This window comes from Ictalurus furcatus, chromosome 21 (genome assembly GCF_023375685.1).
Source record: "Ictalurus furcatus strain D&B chromosome 21, Billie_1.0, whole genome shotgun sequence".
Taxonomy (NCBI): Eukaryota; Metazoa; Chordata; class Actinopteri; order Siluriformes; family Ictaluridae; genus Ictalurus; species Ictalurus furcatus.
The window spans coordinates 8,857,069-8,874,014 of NC_071275.1; the positions used below are offsets into that span (position 1 = coordinate 8,857,069).

At 39.9% G+C, this 16,946-nt stretch overlaps 1 protein-coding gene across 1 annotated transcript in view; it reads right to left on the reverse strand.

Annotated features, from left to right (window-relative positions):
- The window catches only part of chd5 (chromodomain helicase DNA binding protein 5), a 53,404-nt gene that overhangs the window by 16,757 nt on the left and 19,701 nt on the right, over positions 1-16,946 (reverse strand). Inside the window, exons 5-22 of the mRNA XM_053652811.1 lie at positions 16,848-16,946; positions 15,273-15,385; positions 14,981-15,107; positions 14,468-14,634; positions 11,594-11,812; positions 11,024-11,230; positions 10,086-10,297; positions 9,813-9,944; positions 9,610-9,718; positions 8,780-8,971; positions 8,174-8,374; positions 7,609-7,746; positions 7,139-7,260; positions 6,535-6,708; positions 4,723-4,864; positions 4,053-4,184; positions 513-630; positions 281-405 (exon numbers count right to left, since the gene is read on the reverse strand). The exon at positions 16,848-16,946 is cut by the window's right edge and continues 143 nt beyond it. Coding sequence (XP_053508786.1) covers positions 281-405; positions 513-630; positions 4,053-4,184; positions 4,723-4,864; positions 6,535-6,708; positions 7,139-7,260; positions 7,609-7,746; positions 8,174-8,374; positions 8,780-8,971; positions 9,610-9,718; positions 9,813-9,944; positions 10,086-10,297; positions 11,024-11,230; positions 11,594-11,812; positions 14,468-14,634; positions 14,981-15,107; positions 15,273-15,385; positions 16,848-16,946 — 2,729 coding nt within the window. The remainder of the gene's footprint in view (positions 1-280; positions 406-512; positions 631-4,052; positions 4,185-4,722; positions 4,865-6,534; positions 6,709-7,138; positions 7,261-7,608; positions 7,747-8,173; positions 8,375-8,779; positions 8,972-9,609; positions 9,719-9,812; positions 9,945-10,085; positions 10,298-11,023; positions 11,231-11,593; positions 11,813-14,467; positions 14,635-14,980; positions 15,108-15,272; positions 15,386-16,847) is intronic.

Here is a 16,946-nt window from a genome sequence, read left to right on the forward strand (position 1 = left end):
AAGATGAGGCTTATTATGGGATATTAATTAGCTTTGTGATGATAACCGGTTATGAATGTTAATGTTATAATAGTTATAATAGAAATAGTTATAATAGAAATAATAGTGTTACCATATTTTAGCATGTGTCACTATTTGTGTATTCATTTTATTTCAGCCAAATATGAAAATAAAATTACTCATATTGTAGTTCCTCATCGAAACTGTAAAATCAATCCATTGAAAATTTAACTGTTTATATCATGCCTACTATTGATATATAATAACTGTGTGTTCTCACCTGAATGTCATTATGTGGGTTCCAGTCAGAGTCGTAGATGATGACAGTATCAGCGGTTGCCAGATTGATTCCCAATCCCCCAGCACGAGTGGACAGCAGGAAACAGAACTGCTGCGCTCCCGGTGCTTCACACACACAAACAGCAGATCGATATTAATGTGTTAACGGGCTAACGAGAGTAACATCTCCCCCTGGTGGACGCACAGCTCAGCATCGAGTGCTTTCAGCTCACCATTGAAGCGATCAATGGCCTCCTGCCGCAGTCCTCCAGTTATCCCACCATCGATACGCTCGTATTTATAGCCTTCGAACTCCAGGAAGTCTTCTAACAGGTCCAGCATCTTCGTCATCTGAAAGAAGATCCACAGGAGGAGATTTACAAATCAACCACAAGATGAGAAACTTAATAGAATACGTGGAGAACTATTTATCGACATTTTAGTTACTAACAAGAATTTAATATTGTAGATAATATTAAAATGTATTAAAATTTTTACCTATGTATGCCATCTTTTTTTTTTTCATTTTAATAATGAATTTGGCTCAAAGGATAATTTTGGCACCATCACTGCATAATTACAATAAAAACCAGCAATGTGGTCATTTGTTTTTCAGCCATTTATTATTTTTTTGTTTGTTTTTCATTTTTCCTAAAGCATCTAAGTCTCTTATTTATGCTTTTGTTTGTTTATTTATTTATTTATACGGTATAGCCAAAATATACACAGATAAGCCATAACATTAAAACCACTGACAGGTGACGTGAAGAACATTGATTATCTCGTTACAGTGGCACCTGTCAAGGGGTGGGATATATTAGGCAGCAAGTAAACAGTCAGTTCTCGAAGTTGATGTGTTGGAAGCAGGAAAAATGGGCGATCATTTGTGATGGCTAGACGACTGAGGCAGAGCATATCCACAACAGCAGGTATCCAGTGGTTAGTACCTACCACAAGTGGTCCAAGAATGGACAAATCGTGAACCAGTGCCAGGGTCGTGGACACTTACGGCTCACTGATGCATGTGCTGCGCGAAGGCTAGCTCGTTTGGTCCGATCCCACAGACTTTTTCCCAAATTGCTGAAAATGTTAATGCTGGTTATGATAGACAGGAGTCAGAACACACTGTACATCACGGCTTGCACAGACTGGTCAGAGTGCCCATGCTGACCCCTGTCCGCCGCCAAAAGTGCCAAAAATTGTTCAGGAACGGTTTGAAGAACATGACAAAGAGTTCAAGGTGTTGACTCAACCTTCAGATTCCCCAGATCTCAATCCGACAGAGTGTCTGTGGGATGTTCTGGACAAACAAATCCAATCCATGGAGGCCCCACATCACAACTTACAGGACTTAAAGGATCTGCTGCTAACGTCTTGGTGCCAGATACCACAGTACACCTTCAGAGGTATTATGGAGCTCATGCCTCGACGGTGAGACCTGTTTTGGTGGTGCAAGGGGGACCTACACAATATTAGGCAGGTGGTTTTAATGTTATGGCTGACCGGTATCATAATTCATAAAATTTTATTCTAAATATAAATGCATGTTCTCTGTTATTTTGACTCTAATATGTGTCAGTAGTTTAATTTATAGGTTTTGTTCATAGTTGAATTATAAATATGTCTAATAATAATAATAATAATAATAATAATAATAACAATAATAATAGACAATAATAAATTATAAACAATTCAGTAATAAAAGTTTCCTATAATGTGCTTATGTCAATTCTTCTCATAAAGTGCAACATTTAAAAAAAAATTGTACTACAGAGACCAGGTGCATTCATCTTTGTCACGATATTGACTTAGAGGTGGATGCAAATGCAGAATCTCAGTGAAACATTTAATAAAGTATGAAACAAAACACCACACAAGACTTACATGCAACAAGGCCGAGCGTAACGTGATACATGAGGACAGAACAAGCAACACATGACAACAGTGCAGTGCTGAACGTGACTATATATACACACCAGTGCTAATGAGCTAAACATGAAGCAGGTGAATGAGACGTGACATGGTGCAGTGGATGATGGGAAAGTAGTTTCTAGTCCTTTTCCGATATCACCTGACAGATACCCCCCACCCCCCCAACCCCATTAAAGCGTGGGTCCTGAAGCATGTAACTAGTTCATGAGGGGGTCCAGGAACCCCAGAGCATTTCAGAGTCCCTAAGCATTTCAGAGTTCCATAGTGTGCCCTCCCTCGTGGGGCTGGATAGAGGACCCTTGACGTGTTCACTGAGGTTCAGATGTGGGTCGGTCTCTTCCGCACCGTAGAGAGATTATGTGATCTCGCCGGCCTGGCTCAAGTGTGGTGTGATGGCGTCTGCGCAGTCTGCAGGGGAAACGAAGCCAAAGGCGGAGCCCGATGGGGGAGCGACATTCACCATGAAGCTAGAGAGGGGAGCGACGATTTCTGCGAGGCCAGAGGGGGGAGCAAAGTTCTCCGGGAGGCCAGAGGGGGGAGCGATGCTCTCTACGAAGCATTAGGGGGGAGCAATGTCCTCCGTGGAGCAGGGAGGCATAACGGCGTCCTGAATGGAGCAGGATGACGGAGTGATTTCCTCAACTCGAGCAGGAAGGCGGAGCGACGTCCTCAACTGAGTAGGAAGGTCGGAGCAATGTCTGAAGAGGAGCCTGGCATAGTGACGTCCAAGGTGGAGCAGGGAAGCAAAGCGGCGCTCTTGGCCGTATCAGGAGGCTGAGCAATGTCCTCAGCTTAACAAGGATGCTGAGTGGTATTCTCAGCTGAACAGGAATCCTCAGTCGAGCAGGGAGGCTGAACGACGTTCTCCGTTGACTCGGCAGGCTGAACGAGCTCCACATTAGGGGAGGGAGTGTGGGAAATGGTTTCCGCCTGACTGGAAGGCTCCTTCTCGATATACGCCCTGATGAATTACATCATGTCGAGCCATTCCCTATTAGCCTTGATCATGAAGAATCTCCCTTCCTTTTCCCACCGCGGTTTTTCCCTTTAAAAAAGGGCCTCTTGCACACAGAAAAAAATCTGCTGCATCCATCGATTCGTCTTGTGTTCTGTCACGATATTGATTTCGAGGCGGATGCAAATGCAGTATCTCGGTGAAACATTTAATAAAGTATCAAACAAAACAGCACCCAAGACTTACATGCAACAAGGCCGAGCGTAACGTGATACATGAGGACAGAACAAACAACGCAAAACAACAGTGCAGTGCTGATCTAAAAGTAACAAGGTGAAATGAAAATATTATTTAAAAAAATGGTCAAAATGTAAAATGGCCAACAGACTCAATCAATATTATTATGTAAATGTATGTTGGAGGTATTTTAAAATAAACTGCGCAATCAATATAAACTCAAAAGGGACATGCTGGACTAAAGGGATACTCTCTTACACAGAACAACTGTTTGTCGGTTTCTTTTGTTCCTCCAGCCTCTTATTAACATGCAGATTTATGCGCAAGATTGGGCGAAGGGACAAGCGGGTGGCGAATTAGAAAGAAAGTCAAATTGGAAGGAAATGAGCCGCAGCTGTTTTAAACGCAGCATCCTCCCATTAGATTAATGCACACACAGCATAATAGTGTAAAAGAAATGTGTCTGGGGAATAAATAATACGGTGAAAATAAATACAGCAGCGACCTTTTGTCATCTAAAGATGAATGCGCTCTGTTCTCATTCCTCACACTGACTGTAATTAATCATCTGCTCAAAAACAAGACACACGGGAGGAAACGTAAACTGTGTGTTTATATTCATGCTGTTGTTTTCACACTCGGTTATAACCTGGGAGAAAATAAGGACGCGATGTCCGTCGTCTTTGAGCTTCTTGAGCATTTTCTGAAGCAGAGTGAGTTTCCCTGAGGACTTCACCAGCAGGTTCCCATCGTAGGACCCGTTTGGTAACACAGGGGCCTCCTGTAAACAAATTTACCAACAATGCTCATGTTCTAATATGCCAAGCAATAAAAACAGTAACAAAAATATACATATATGCTAAGCGGTTCATTCTTTGGAATATTACAGTCAACTCCAAAATTATTGGCACCCTTTAATAGAACCCCCCCCCAATAAAAAACAAAACTGATGCATGAAATAAACATTACAGAACAAATTGGGGGGGAAATTTATAAATAGAAGCATGTTGAAGGTAGAAAGTAATCTAAGTTTCCTGCAAACGGTTCTCGAACTTTGTTAGATTTTACAGGAATTGGCCCGGGGCTGTTTTCTCCACAGGGGCCATAATGAAATACTGATTGCGGGGGTGCCAATACTTAAGAAAAATACAAAAACTAAAAACAATACAACAATACATATTCCCATACCTTTTGCTCATTTCCATTATGAGTACCAATAATTTTGAAGCAATAGTTTTCCTTGCTTTTCCCTTAAACACAAACATACACACACACACATACACACACACACACACACACACACACACACACTCACTCACCACAGCCGCCACAGGGAACAGGTACGGGTGGTTGCAGCATTTCTTCAGGTCCATCATGATGTTGAGAAGTGAAACCTGGTTTCCGCCTCCTTTAGAGTTCAGAGCTTCAAAGTTTCGCGTGAGGATGAACTTGTAGTATTTTCTGTGGGAGCGGTGGTGGGGCGGGGGATGGGGGGGATCAAATACAACTCAAGCTCAGCTCCTGAGATCATACATTACAACAACATGCATGCCACACTGTTTAATGTAGTTCGGCTCCAGAGGGACCACAAAGTGTTTTAAAATCAATCAATAAATAAAAAATATTTACTACTAGTGGTAGAATTAGTAGTAATAGCAGTAGTAATAGTAGGAGTAAGAGTAATGGTACTAGAATTAGTAATAGTAGTACTAATAGTAATAGTACTAAAGGGATAGTAGTAGTAGTCATAGTAGTAGCACTGATATTAATAGTAGTAGTAATAGTAATAGTGGTAGGAGTATTACTAGTAGCAATAGCAGTAGTAATAGCAGCAGTACTAATAGTAATACTACTAAAAGGGATAGTAGTAGTAGCACTGATATTAATAGTACTAGTAATCGTATTAGTAGTAGTAATATTAATAATAGTTATAGTAGTAATAGTAGTAGTAGTAGCATGATCAGTACTAATAGTACTAGTAGTAAAAGGGATATTAATAGTAGTAGCAGGAGCAGCACTGATATTAACTATGGTAGTAATCACAGAACCAGCAGTAGCAGTAGTAGAACTAGTATTAATAGCATTAGTATTAGTAGTATTAACTGTAGTAGTAGTAATAGCAGCAGTACTAATATTAATAGTAGTAAAAAGGATAGTAGTAGTAGTAGTAGTAGTAGCACTGATATTAATAGTACTAGTAATAGTGGTTGTAATATTAATAGTATTTATAGCAGTAGTAGTAGTAGTGGTAGTAGTAGTAGCAGCAGCAGTACTAATAGTAATAGTAGTAAAAGGGATAGTAGTAGTAGTAGTAGTAGTAGTAATATTAATAGTAGTTATAGCAGTAGTAGTAGTAGTAGTAGTAGTAGTAGTAGCAGCAGTACATAATAGTAATAGTAGTAAAAGGGATAGCAGTAGTAGTAGTAGCAGCAGCAGCAGTACTAATAGTGATAGTAGTAAAAGGAATAGTAGTAGTGGTAGTAGTAGTAGTAACAGTGGTAGTAATATTAATAGTGGTTATAGCAGTAGTAGTAGTAGTAGTAGTAGTAGTAGTAGTAGTAGCAGCAGTACATAATAGTAATAGTAGTAAAAGGAATAGTAGTAGTAGTAGCAGCACTAATATTAATAGTACTACTATTAATAGTATTAGTAGTAGCAATATTAATAGTAGTTATAGTAATAGCAGTAGTAGTAATAGTAGTAGCATCAGCAGTACTAATAGTACTAGTAGTAAAAAGGATAGCAGTATTAGTAGCAGCACTGATATTAATAGCAATAGTGATAGTACTAGTAGTAATAGCAATCGTGGTAGCAGCATTAATAGTAGTAATCACAGTACCAGTAGTAGTACTAGTAGTAGTATTACTAGTATTAATAGCACTATTATTAGTAGTATTAACTGTTGTAGTAGTAGTAGTAGTAGTAGTAGTAATAGTAATAGTAATAATAGAGCTGCCATTATAGATATATAGAAACATAATAATCAGCACCTTCTGACATGAGCTGAAAATTCACCAGTGCTGTGGTATGAGGTTAATTAATGCAGTAATTAATGTTAGATTGAGGAACCTTCATGTAAACCACTACTGATTCATTCATTAGTCACAGTGAGACAGGAAGCATGTTCTCACTTCTGCATAGGGCTGAGCTCCACGCGCACAATTAGCTCGGTTTTTGCTGGCATGTTCTTGAAGACATCGGCCTTCAGCCTCCGCAGCATGTGAGGTCCCAACAGGTCATGCAGCTTCTTAATCTGATCTTCTTTAGAAATGTCAGCAAACTCCTCGAGAAATCCCTCCAGATTACTGCACACACCAAACACATACTCTGTTAGCTTCTGGAGTTGAAAGTAGATCATATCTGAATCACAAATAAATATATAATAGACCAATGTATCAAATTGCATACGTAGTTCAGAACTTCCAGAATTATTGGCACCCTTCATGTTATTTTGAGCTACAGGGATTTGAGTTTTATCCTATCATAATATTTTTTTCAAGCATAAAATGGAGTACGATTTTTATATTTTCTAAATTTTGTGAAAAACTGTTGGGTTTTTTTTATTTATAATTTAAGAATGACGACAATTTGCATAAATGTGTTTAGAGCTGTCAACAGTTCTGGAGTTGACAATACAAGGTCAGATATTAGAGAAGCCTAAAATCAGTATCGTTGTACTGTGTGATAAAATAAACTGATGATTTGATGGTGTGAATGTTCTCCATGTGCACTTACTTGAAGCGCTCTGGAGTGAGGAAGTTCAGCAGGTGGAATAACTCTTCCAGATTGTTCTGTAGAGGCGTACCGGTCAGGAGCAGCTTGTAGTAAATCTTATAGCCATTCAGAATTCTGAAAAACTGAAGAAAACAAAACAAAACGTGTGTCATGAGTATCAATGCTTACAAAGCTACAGTCAGTATTTCTGTTCTATACCACAGTGTTGTTGAATTCTCTGTTTTGATTGGTCAGAATGTTCTATAACAGCAGCTCTGACAATAGTACCAGCTGTAATGCAGAATCATAGGTTTCTATTAACAAGCTCATTCTAATATGTTACTGTTGATCATTTTCCTATAACTACATTTTATTCTTAACTTACCACATGTATGTTTACATTACTAAGGTATTAACATTGTATTTACACAATAAATTCAGATTAAGATGGAGGAAATATGGGTGTTGTGATGTCTAAAAACAACCTATACCTTAGACTGGTTATTCTTCAGTCTATGGGCTTCATCCACGACCAAACATGCCCAAGTGATGGAGCCCAGAATGGCCTGATCGATGGTGATCAATTCATACGAGGTCAACAGCACATGGAACTTCACAGGTGTGTCTTTCTGCGTTGACGAAAGAAACAAAATCCATATGACTAGATGCAATTATTCAACTATATATATATATATATATATATATATATATATATATATATATATATATATATAGTTTAACTATGGTTTGCAGCTCCCTTGGAATATTACTAGGGGAAAAATGCACCTCTATTTTACAGTTATTACAGGAGCTACAACAGAAAATAATTAAAAACAGAAGAATCATAGACACAAAGACCAAAGAGTGGAAGAAGAAAATCCACAGGGCAGCGTAACACACTCGGAGGAAAGCGCTATCCGCCCTCTTCTGCATACATGGCATAAGTTCAGATAAGTCCACAACTGAACACAGAAGTGTCGCTGTGGTTGACTGATGGAACATCGGTAATACCAAGGCTGTACAAACTTTTGCACTCAATTCTCTTGTATTTTCTACCTTCATGCGGAAAACTTTGCGGCCTGATTTGACAGCGCTGTCCTCGAACGTGAACTCGTTCTCCCGTATCACCGCCCGGCTGTCTTTATCGCCCGTGTATGTCACCACGTAAAATTCCGGAGCCCACATCTCAAATTCTCGCTCCCAGTTAATGATGGTGGACAATGGAGCGCTGACCAGGAACGGGCCTTTAGAGTGACCCTGAATAGATAGAGAGAGAGAGAGAGACAGAGAGAGAGAGAGAGAGACAGAGAGAGAACCATCATCGTGCAATATTAAAAATCTACCTGTAAAAGGTATACACAGTCATAAAAAAAAAAACTACATACAAAAAAACTGGTAACTGTAATCCATTACATTGACACAATGTTCTATGAAATGCTTTTGTTAGGGTGACCGTACGTCCTCTTTTTCCCGGATACGTCCTCTTTTCTGGACCTTAAAAAAGCGTCCGGCCGGGATTTCTAAATTTGAGAAAATGTCCGTCATTCAGCTTTAGTTTCATTATGATGTGATGGTCTAATACTGCATCTTGTGTGCATATATTTGCATTGCTTTAACCACTCTCTGTATTTCCCACCTTCTCGCACAGTGACCAGCTCTCACCTCTTTATAGAGCGAGTACAGGAACACTATCGTCTGCACCGTCTTGCCCAGTCCCATCTCATCAGCCAGGATGGTATCGGTTCCCTGTGCCCAGGAGAAACGCAACCAGTTCAGACCCTCCAGCTGGTACGGGTGCAGAGTTCCTCCTGTAGCATCGATGTACCACGGCTGCTGCTCAAATTTAACTGTGGGCTATGGACAAAAGAAAGGTCTAGAATTAATCCTTACAGTGCGTTCACTATTCTAAGATTTAAAACTGGATTTAAAATTAATATTACTCTACAAGATTTATTTAGAAATTCCCAAAGGCTCAACAGCAGGGTGGTGTGATGTAATGCAACCCATCATGAAGCGGATTTACTGTTACCCCTCAGAAGCTGATTATTTTCCCAAAGTCTATTATTCCCTCTTATACCACAGCAATTTTCCAATGATTATTTATTTATTGCTTTGTAGTTATTAAAAAAACAATCCTTTTTAACCATTTATAGTTGCATTTAACGCTGTGGAATGGTACATACGTTATAAACAGTCGTTCCCTCAACAGCCTCTCTTTTTTTCTCTTTTTAACAAGACAAAAAAATGTCACAGGAATGGAGATCCCGCTGTTTTTAATGAACCTGAATATACTCGGTGTAATCCATGTACAAATTCGTATTCGTTTCATTCGGAAAAACGTGTCAAAGCACATAATGTTTTGGGTTGAAAACATTATTTTTAGCACTGTTCCAAAACAAAATAGGTCATTATAACTGGAACATTACATCGAGGATTAATTTAGGGCTGACTTCACAGTTTTAATGGTGAATTCAAGAAATGAACGTGCTCACGTCCACAACCGGAGTTTCAGGAGGAGCATCTCTCCTCTTCACTTCCTCTTTCAGGCTCTTTCCTTTTCTCACCACTAGGGGACGATGGTCTTCACCTAGCATTTGCTCCCTTAAACAAACAGTCCCGAGATTATGAAGAGGTTTAATTTGACGGTTTATTATGTATGCTATATATATTACTTCCTCAATGTCAGCAGCTTTACCGGTGGTCCCAGTAGGCCTGTTTAAAACTCTCATATTCGGGGATGTCGAAGTCGTCGATCTCCCAGGTGCACTGGTCGTACGGTAAATCTCTCCATTTGATCAGGTAGTGAACGTCTCCGTCTTTGTCAAAACTGCATGATGCATGCAGACAACATAAATACTGTATATTAGACGTAGCACACAACATTTATTCAAGAAAACACATATGGCATAGTGATGGTCTTGATGTAAAACAAGATAAAAACAGACCACAGGTGTTAGGGTTCTCTAACCTGTGATTGAGGATCCGGTGGATGATTAGCCATTCGGGTTTGATCCCATAGCGATAGAAACGCTCCTCCATAGCGGCATACTGTGGGTCTTTGCTCTTCCTCTTCTCGTTGTTAAGCTCCTCTTCACCCGAGCCGTAGTCGAAGGGTGGCGGCTCGTCCATGTCGTTCTTCCGCTGGTAATTCCTGTACATGACCGTGTGATAGAGCTCCAACTACAGAGAAGGACAAAACAAGAGAGTAAAAGGATGGGACGTTACATCATTGCAGTACTTAAGGCTGAGGGTTTTTTTTTTAACTAAACAATACCATCTAGAGCAATTAGAATAATAATGTATATTACAGCACAATTATAAATGTATATTACAGCACTGTTGAGCAAAATGAAATAAATTTCTTTCATTACAAAACCAAACGAAAACTTATTTGTATAAATGTATGGGGGACAGCACCAAAATGTAATAATAAATAATAACCACTCTGTAGTTTTTTGAAATTTTTTTGGCTGTTATTTAATTAATAACACAGCACGAATTTATCAAATGTATTTTGGTGATTTGGGGAGCTCATATTGTGCCACAGAATGAATTTGTTCACAAAATTTGTCCAAAAAACAAAACAAAAAAAACCAAAACTCTAATACTTTGACTCAGAATATTCATTTTCTGGTCATCAAAACCTTTCTGGGGACAAAAACGTATGGACTTTCATCCACAAAATGAAAAAAAAAAATTTTATACAAGAAATAAATTCACAAATTGCATTGACATAATTGACATTTGTTATGTAATTTATGTAATTAACCTTAAAAAAATTTATTTTAAAAAAAGCAGCATACCGTTATATATTTTGCTGTGAAAATGAACAAAAGGTTACAATTAAATGAGTTTAGACAAACGCACTCAAAGGGCGATAAAATATGGATAAAATATTTTCATCACCTGTAGCTCGCTGACCCAGGAACAGTGCCAGTAGGACAGCCCCGCCCACTTCACGAACAGCAGCCTCTCGGGACGACCCTTTAGCGGAGGTTTGACCGGTATGTCCTCCTTTTTACCATCCTGAGTGGAGAGAGGCTCGGGGGGTAAAGGCGGATCCCCCCACATCCAGTGCAGAATCTTCTGGACTTTCCCTTTAAGAGGGGGGCACTGGGGAATGAACACGCCATATTTTTATACGTTTACTCTAAGAACAAATTTGTTTGCACTTATTCAAAAAATATTGTTTGGGGACGGGGGATGGGTATTTCAGTCATCATCACTAACTAAATGAATAGTTTGCGTGCAACTACATTTGAGTGCAAATGTTTTCACCCCCAATGTGTGTGGTTTCTTTTTTTATAATTTGCATATTATCACAAAAATTCTTTCAGAATTTTTTTTTTTTTATATCTTAACTTAAACAATTTCCTCATTAGTGTAAGTGTGCAAAGGGTATGCAAACTTCTGCATGCAAACATACTGTAAAACATTATAAAATTCAAAGCAGTATACAGGTGTGAATTTTCCCACCATGCACCGTGGGCACAGCCACTCTCCGTTGGGTATCTCGGGCAGAGGCGGGTTCAGGCAGTGGATGTGGTAGGAGGAAGGACACGTGTCACAGCATAGCAGCTCTCCGCCGTCTTTACACACTCGACAGAACTCCATGTGGTCGTCCTCTTCCTCTCCTGCAGGGTCCTCTTCCTCCTCGTCATCGTCCTTTGCTTCCCACTGAATTCCCTCCTTCTCCTGAGGACATGAGATCATCAGAATGTAGCTCAAACTAAGACTCACACATAAAGATGACAATCTATAACCCTAATATATAAAATGTAATAATATAATCATTCTAGTAATTTATCATTTCTATAATAAAAGCTGATCTTTGACATGAAGTTTTGTCAGAAGACATTTATTTAACCTTTTGGGAAGTTTGCAGTGTCAGTGTCTCGAGTAATTCATTGTAAAATGACAAGCTGAATCTTTTAAATTCAAGAGAGAGAAAAAAGAGATGGGTGAGGGAACAAGAGTTGATGATGGATACTTTAGAATTATAGTTGCTATGCGTTTTCACAGCATAATCAATTTCATCGGTTGAATAAATGGTCTGTTACAATTCCAGCCCCACTTTATATTCACACATGCTGCAATGGACATGTACCCCTCGCTGCAGAACAAAAAGGCCATAGGGTTGAGTCGGACCAGATCCAGCTCGTCCTACCTGGGTGGAGCTAGGCAGAGTCGAGAGAAAAGTAAAGGGGGTTGAGTTGGACCAGATACAGTGCCTCTTAATTGGGTGGAGCTAGGCAAAGTTGAGTCAAAAGTCCAGGGGGTGGAGTCAAACCAGATACAGCTCCTCTTACCTGGGTAGAGCTAGGCAGAATCGAGACAAAAGCCCAAGCGGTTGAGTTGGACTAGATCCAGTGCCTCTTAACTGGATGGAGCTAGGAAAAGTCGAGCCAAAAGTCCAGGGGGTTGACTCAGACCAGATCCAGCTCATGGGTGGACCTCGGTGGAGCTAGGCAGTGTCCAGCCAAGAGCTCAGGGGGTTGAGTCGGACCAGATCCAGCTCTTCTTACCTGGGTGGAGCTAGGCAGAGTTGAGCCAAAAATCTAGGGGGTTGAGTCAGACCAGATCCAAGCTCCTCCTACCCTGGTGGAGCTAGGCAGTATTGAGCCACAAGTTCAGGGGGTTCAGTCAGACCAGATCCAGCTCTTCCTACCTGGGTGGAGCTAGGCAGAGTTAAGCCAAAAGTTCAGGGGGTTGAGTGTGTTTCACACTATGCAGTGTTGTGTGGGTTAACAACAACATCGTAGTGTAGTAATAACATTTTTGTCAAGTGTTTGACTCGGTTTCTGCCGCAGGCCGATACCTAAACGATTTTTAGGTAGACCAACAGGCTACAGTGACAGGAAGAAGTAAGTTGTCCTGATTTATTTCCAGTTGCCCTGGCATCCATGCAGCTACTGGGGCTTCAAGTCCTTCTTATTCCCATCACTGCTGCTGGTGCAGTTATCTGAAACTAATTATATGCCGTGCTACAGAGAAAGTCTTTTATGTTTCTATTCCATTTGCCCCTCGGGGTAAAATACAGTTCAATTAGATTCAATTCAAAGTACAAAATGCAATGGAAGTCGTGTCGACAAGCTTCCGTTTGAGCTAATACTCACTTTAAAAGAGATTCATAACGTAATAAACGTGAAGTGAAATAAATAGCATGTCAGATTTTCAGACAACCAGAGCTACAATGCAATAACAGTAGAGATTTCCTCAGATGTTGTGGAACAAAAGTGGATATTTTACCAAAGAAGGTAGTAATATACAACACATAAGGAATAAAACATGACAGGGCATGCTGTTATACGGAAATGATCAGATTGTGACCAAGTGTTTTAGTAATTTGCTAAATATTTATTTATTAAATGGCAACGCTTACCATTTATCTGTTTATAGTTACAGCTAATGTTGAAACGTCCTCTGTCTTGAAGACAAAAAAATGAAGCTTGTTACTGAGAAATTGGAAAGTCCTCCGTTGCGAAGGCTTTCCTGTGTTGGAAAACTTGACAAATTCCGCTGACACTGGAGACTCCTTCCAAAAATGGTAGAAAATGTCAGCATATCAACAATCACACACGGTTTTTCATCTGTACATGTGGAACATCCACCATACCTATGCGTTAGTTGTTACTATATTAATGATAACAAATTTGAAAACAGAAATACTGCCCAAGCTGCTGTTTATTTATAGGGAGAGAGCTGCCAATTCATAGCAACAGAACATGGACCAACCATTGGCCAACCAAAGTAGGCAGGGCCAAGCATTGCAAATATGTTAATCCATCCATCCATTTCTATACCACTTATCCTTCAGCGTCGCGGGGAACCTGGAGCCTATCCCAGGGAGCATTGGGCACAAGGTGGGGGACACCCTGGACAGGGTGCCAATCCATCATAGGGCACAATCACACACCCACTCATACACTACGGACACTTTGGACATGCCAATCAGCCTACCATGCATGTCTTTGGACTGGGGGAGGAAACCGGAGTACCCATAGGAAACCCCCGCAGCACCGGGAGAACATGCAAACTCCGCACACACAGGGCAGCGGGGTGAATCGAACCCCCAGCCCCAAATTAGTGACTATCGACAGAAGTTTACAGAACTTCTGAAGAACAGAAGTTCTGAAGAACAGAACTTCTGAAGAACAGAAGTTCTGTAAAACTTCTCAATGTGTTACTAAACAGTATGTAAAAGATACTCATTTTTATACACATTTTGCACATTAGGTTTTAAAGTACACAGTAATTTATATGAAAAAGTTGTGTCCAGGTTTATAGAGCAGTATTTGATGCTACAGTTGAATAATATTTTTTTTTCTTCTGAAGGTGAAATTGACTCACACAGTGAGGGCAGCTCCATCTACCCTCGGGGGCCTTCTCCAGCTCAGGCTCGAGACACACAAGGTGATAGGCTCGGGGGCAGGTGTCACACAGAATGATCTCACCGCCCTGCTGACACACCTCACAATAGTCCTGATGGTCCGTCTCGTAGCCGTCTCCGTCTTCTCCTTCACGCGGGGGGAAGGGGGAGGGGAGAGGGAACCAAGAGTACAGACATCCAATCAAGAAAACAAAAAAAAGCACAAGAGAGAAAAGGAAAGCTGGAAGATAAATAATACTGACTCAAAGTGTAACAAAGGGAAAGTCCAGTTACAAAGAATGGAATGTGATCTTTAACAAGTAAGTGGATTTGAAGTAATTCATGTTTCACATACTTGAGTTTATCACCTATGTCTTCTCTCTATTTCGTCAACTGATCTTTCTTTGACGTTAGGCGTTTCGCACATGCAAACCTTCGGAGTCTCAGAGTATTAAAAAAAAAAAAAAGGAAAATGTAGAAAATGGTCTCTTTACTTTTCCTCTTTTTGCGTCCTCGTCTCGTTTTCTTCTTGGGCACCCCCGAGGCGTCGGAGCGAACGGAGGCACTGTGGATGCTGATGTCATCGAAGTCGGAGAAGTCGTCTAAGAAATCGTCTTCGCTCTGTCGGGGATAAAGAAGGAAACATCGTACGGACCCTTATGTGAGCGTATAAAGTACATTTTAAGTATCTATGCAGTTAAATAAAAATTAAAAACTGCCATGAAATTGAGCGGGAATTGCACACACGACACAAGTTCTGGCTCTACAACACAAGGCCACACTTACAGAGGAGGCTTTTTTCCTCTTGCTGCTCTGGCCTGCTTTCAATTTGGGCTTCTTGGCTTTTGCTTTCTTTTTCGTGTCCTTTGGCTGCTTGCTCTTCTTCCTTGCGCTCGGCCCTGTGACGATCAAAAAAGGCATTTAATATAATCGCTTCAATAATGCACAGACATATTATACAGCAGTGTTAAAGGTCTGGATACACTCTGAAGAACTCTTATTAATATTAAAAACTGAATTATACATGAGGGGCTGGAAATAAACTCTAAGGTGTGTTTTTTTTTCCTCTGCGATTTTAATGTGTAAATTAAATGGCTGTCGAGCGCTGTTATGTGTGTTTTAATCAACTAATCAAAACTCATTTGTTTTTGTCCAAGATCAATCCATCGGTTATGAATAAACATATATAAAATGCAAATTTGGCTATAGATATACGAGACGGTATAGTTTAACATTTTTAAGTTTATTAAAGTAAATAATAAATATGAAAATAACTTTTACAATTATTGAAACCACTAGAAAAGACAGCTCCGTCAATAAGTTGTGCCAGATTTAAAGATGTTAAGTAAGGAATAAAACTTGTGGGCATGCTGTAATAAGAAAACAATACATAATGTAACGTGTCTTAAATGTGATTGTTTACTTCAAAACTGCAATGCCAATCTTCTAACACTAGCAACTCTAGCTGTTTATAGTTACTTTCAATGTTGTGGTGCAGACTTGAGCTAGTTCCTGTGATCGCACGTTACATCATAGCAGCTATAAACAGTCATTCCATCACCAGCCTCGCTTATTAATCTTATTAACGTTAATAAGAAACAAAAAATGTGGTTATTGAGAACCAGACAACCAGAATCCGTTACAAAGTGCTGACGCTGGAGACTCCTTCCAAAAAAAAGCTACACGTTTATTTCAATCCATTTACGTCCCAGTGTACGTTGTTATCACGGACACAAGAACATATTAGAACGAGCGCATTAATATACAGCTGAGGTCATAAGTTTACATACGCCTTGCAGAATCTGTAAAAGGTTCATAATTGTAATAAATAAATAAATATTGAGGATCATAAAAATTGCATTTTGTTGTTTATTTAATTCTGCCATGAATCAGCTATTACACATAACAGATGTTTACATATAGTCCAGAAGACACAATAAAGAATGAATTTACACAAATGAACTGGTTCAAAAGTTTACACACGCTCCATTCTTAATACTGTGTGTCGTTACCTGGATGATCAACGACTGTTTTTATGTTTTGTGATAGTTGTTCGTGAGTCCCTTGTCTGTTCTTCAGAAAAATCCAGCATGGTTTATTTTTTTTGCTTTTCCGGCATCTTCTGCATATTTGACCCCTTTCCAACAGCGGCTATATCATATTGAGACCCATGTTTTCTCACTGAGGACAGCTGAGGGACTCGTACATGACTATTACAAATGGTGAAAACATTCACTGATGCACGAGAAGCCAACACGATGCATGATAACAGCCAGGGGGGAAGGGAAGGGTGTAAACTTTTGAACAGGATGATCAATGTAAATTGTCAGATGCTATTAATAAGAAGACAAGCATCCTCACCCTTGCCCTCTTTGGTTTTGGCTTTTTTGACCTGCCCCATTGGAGAGAGCTGCTGAACGCTGCTGATGGAGATCGAAGGCGTGATGTTGACTGTTTCCA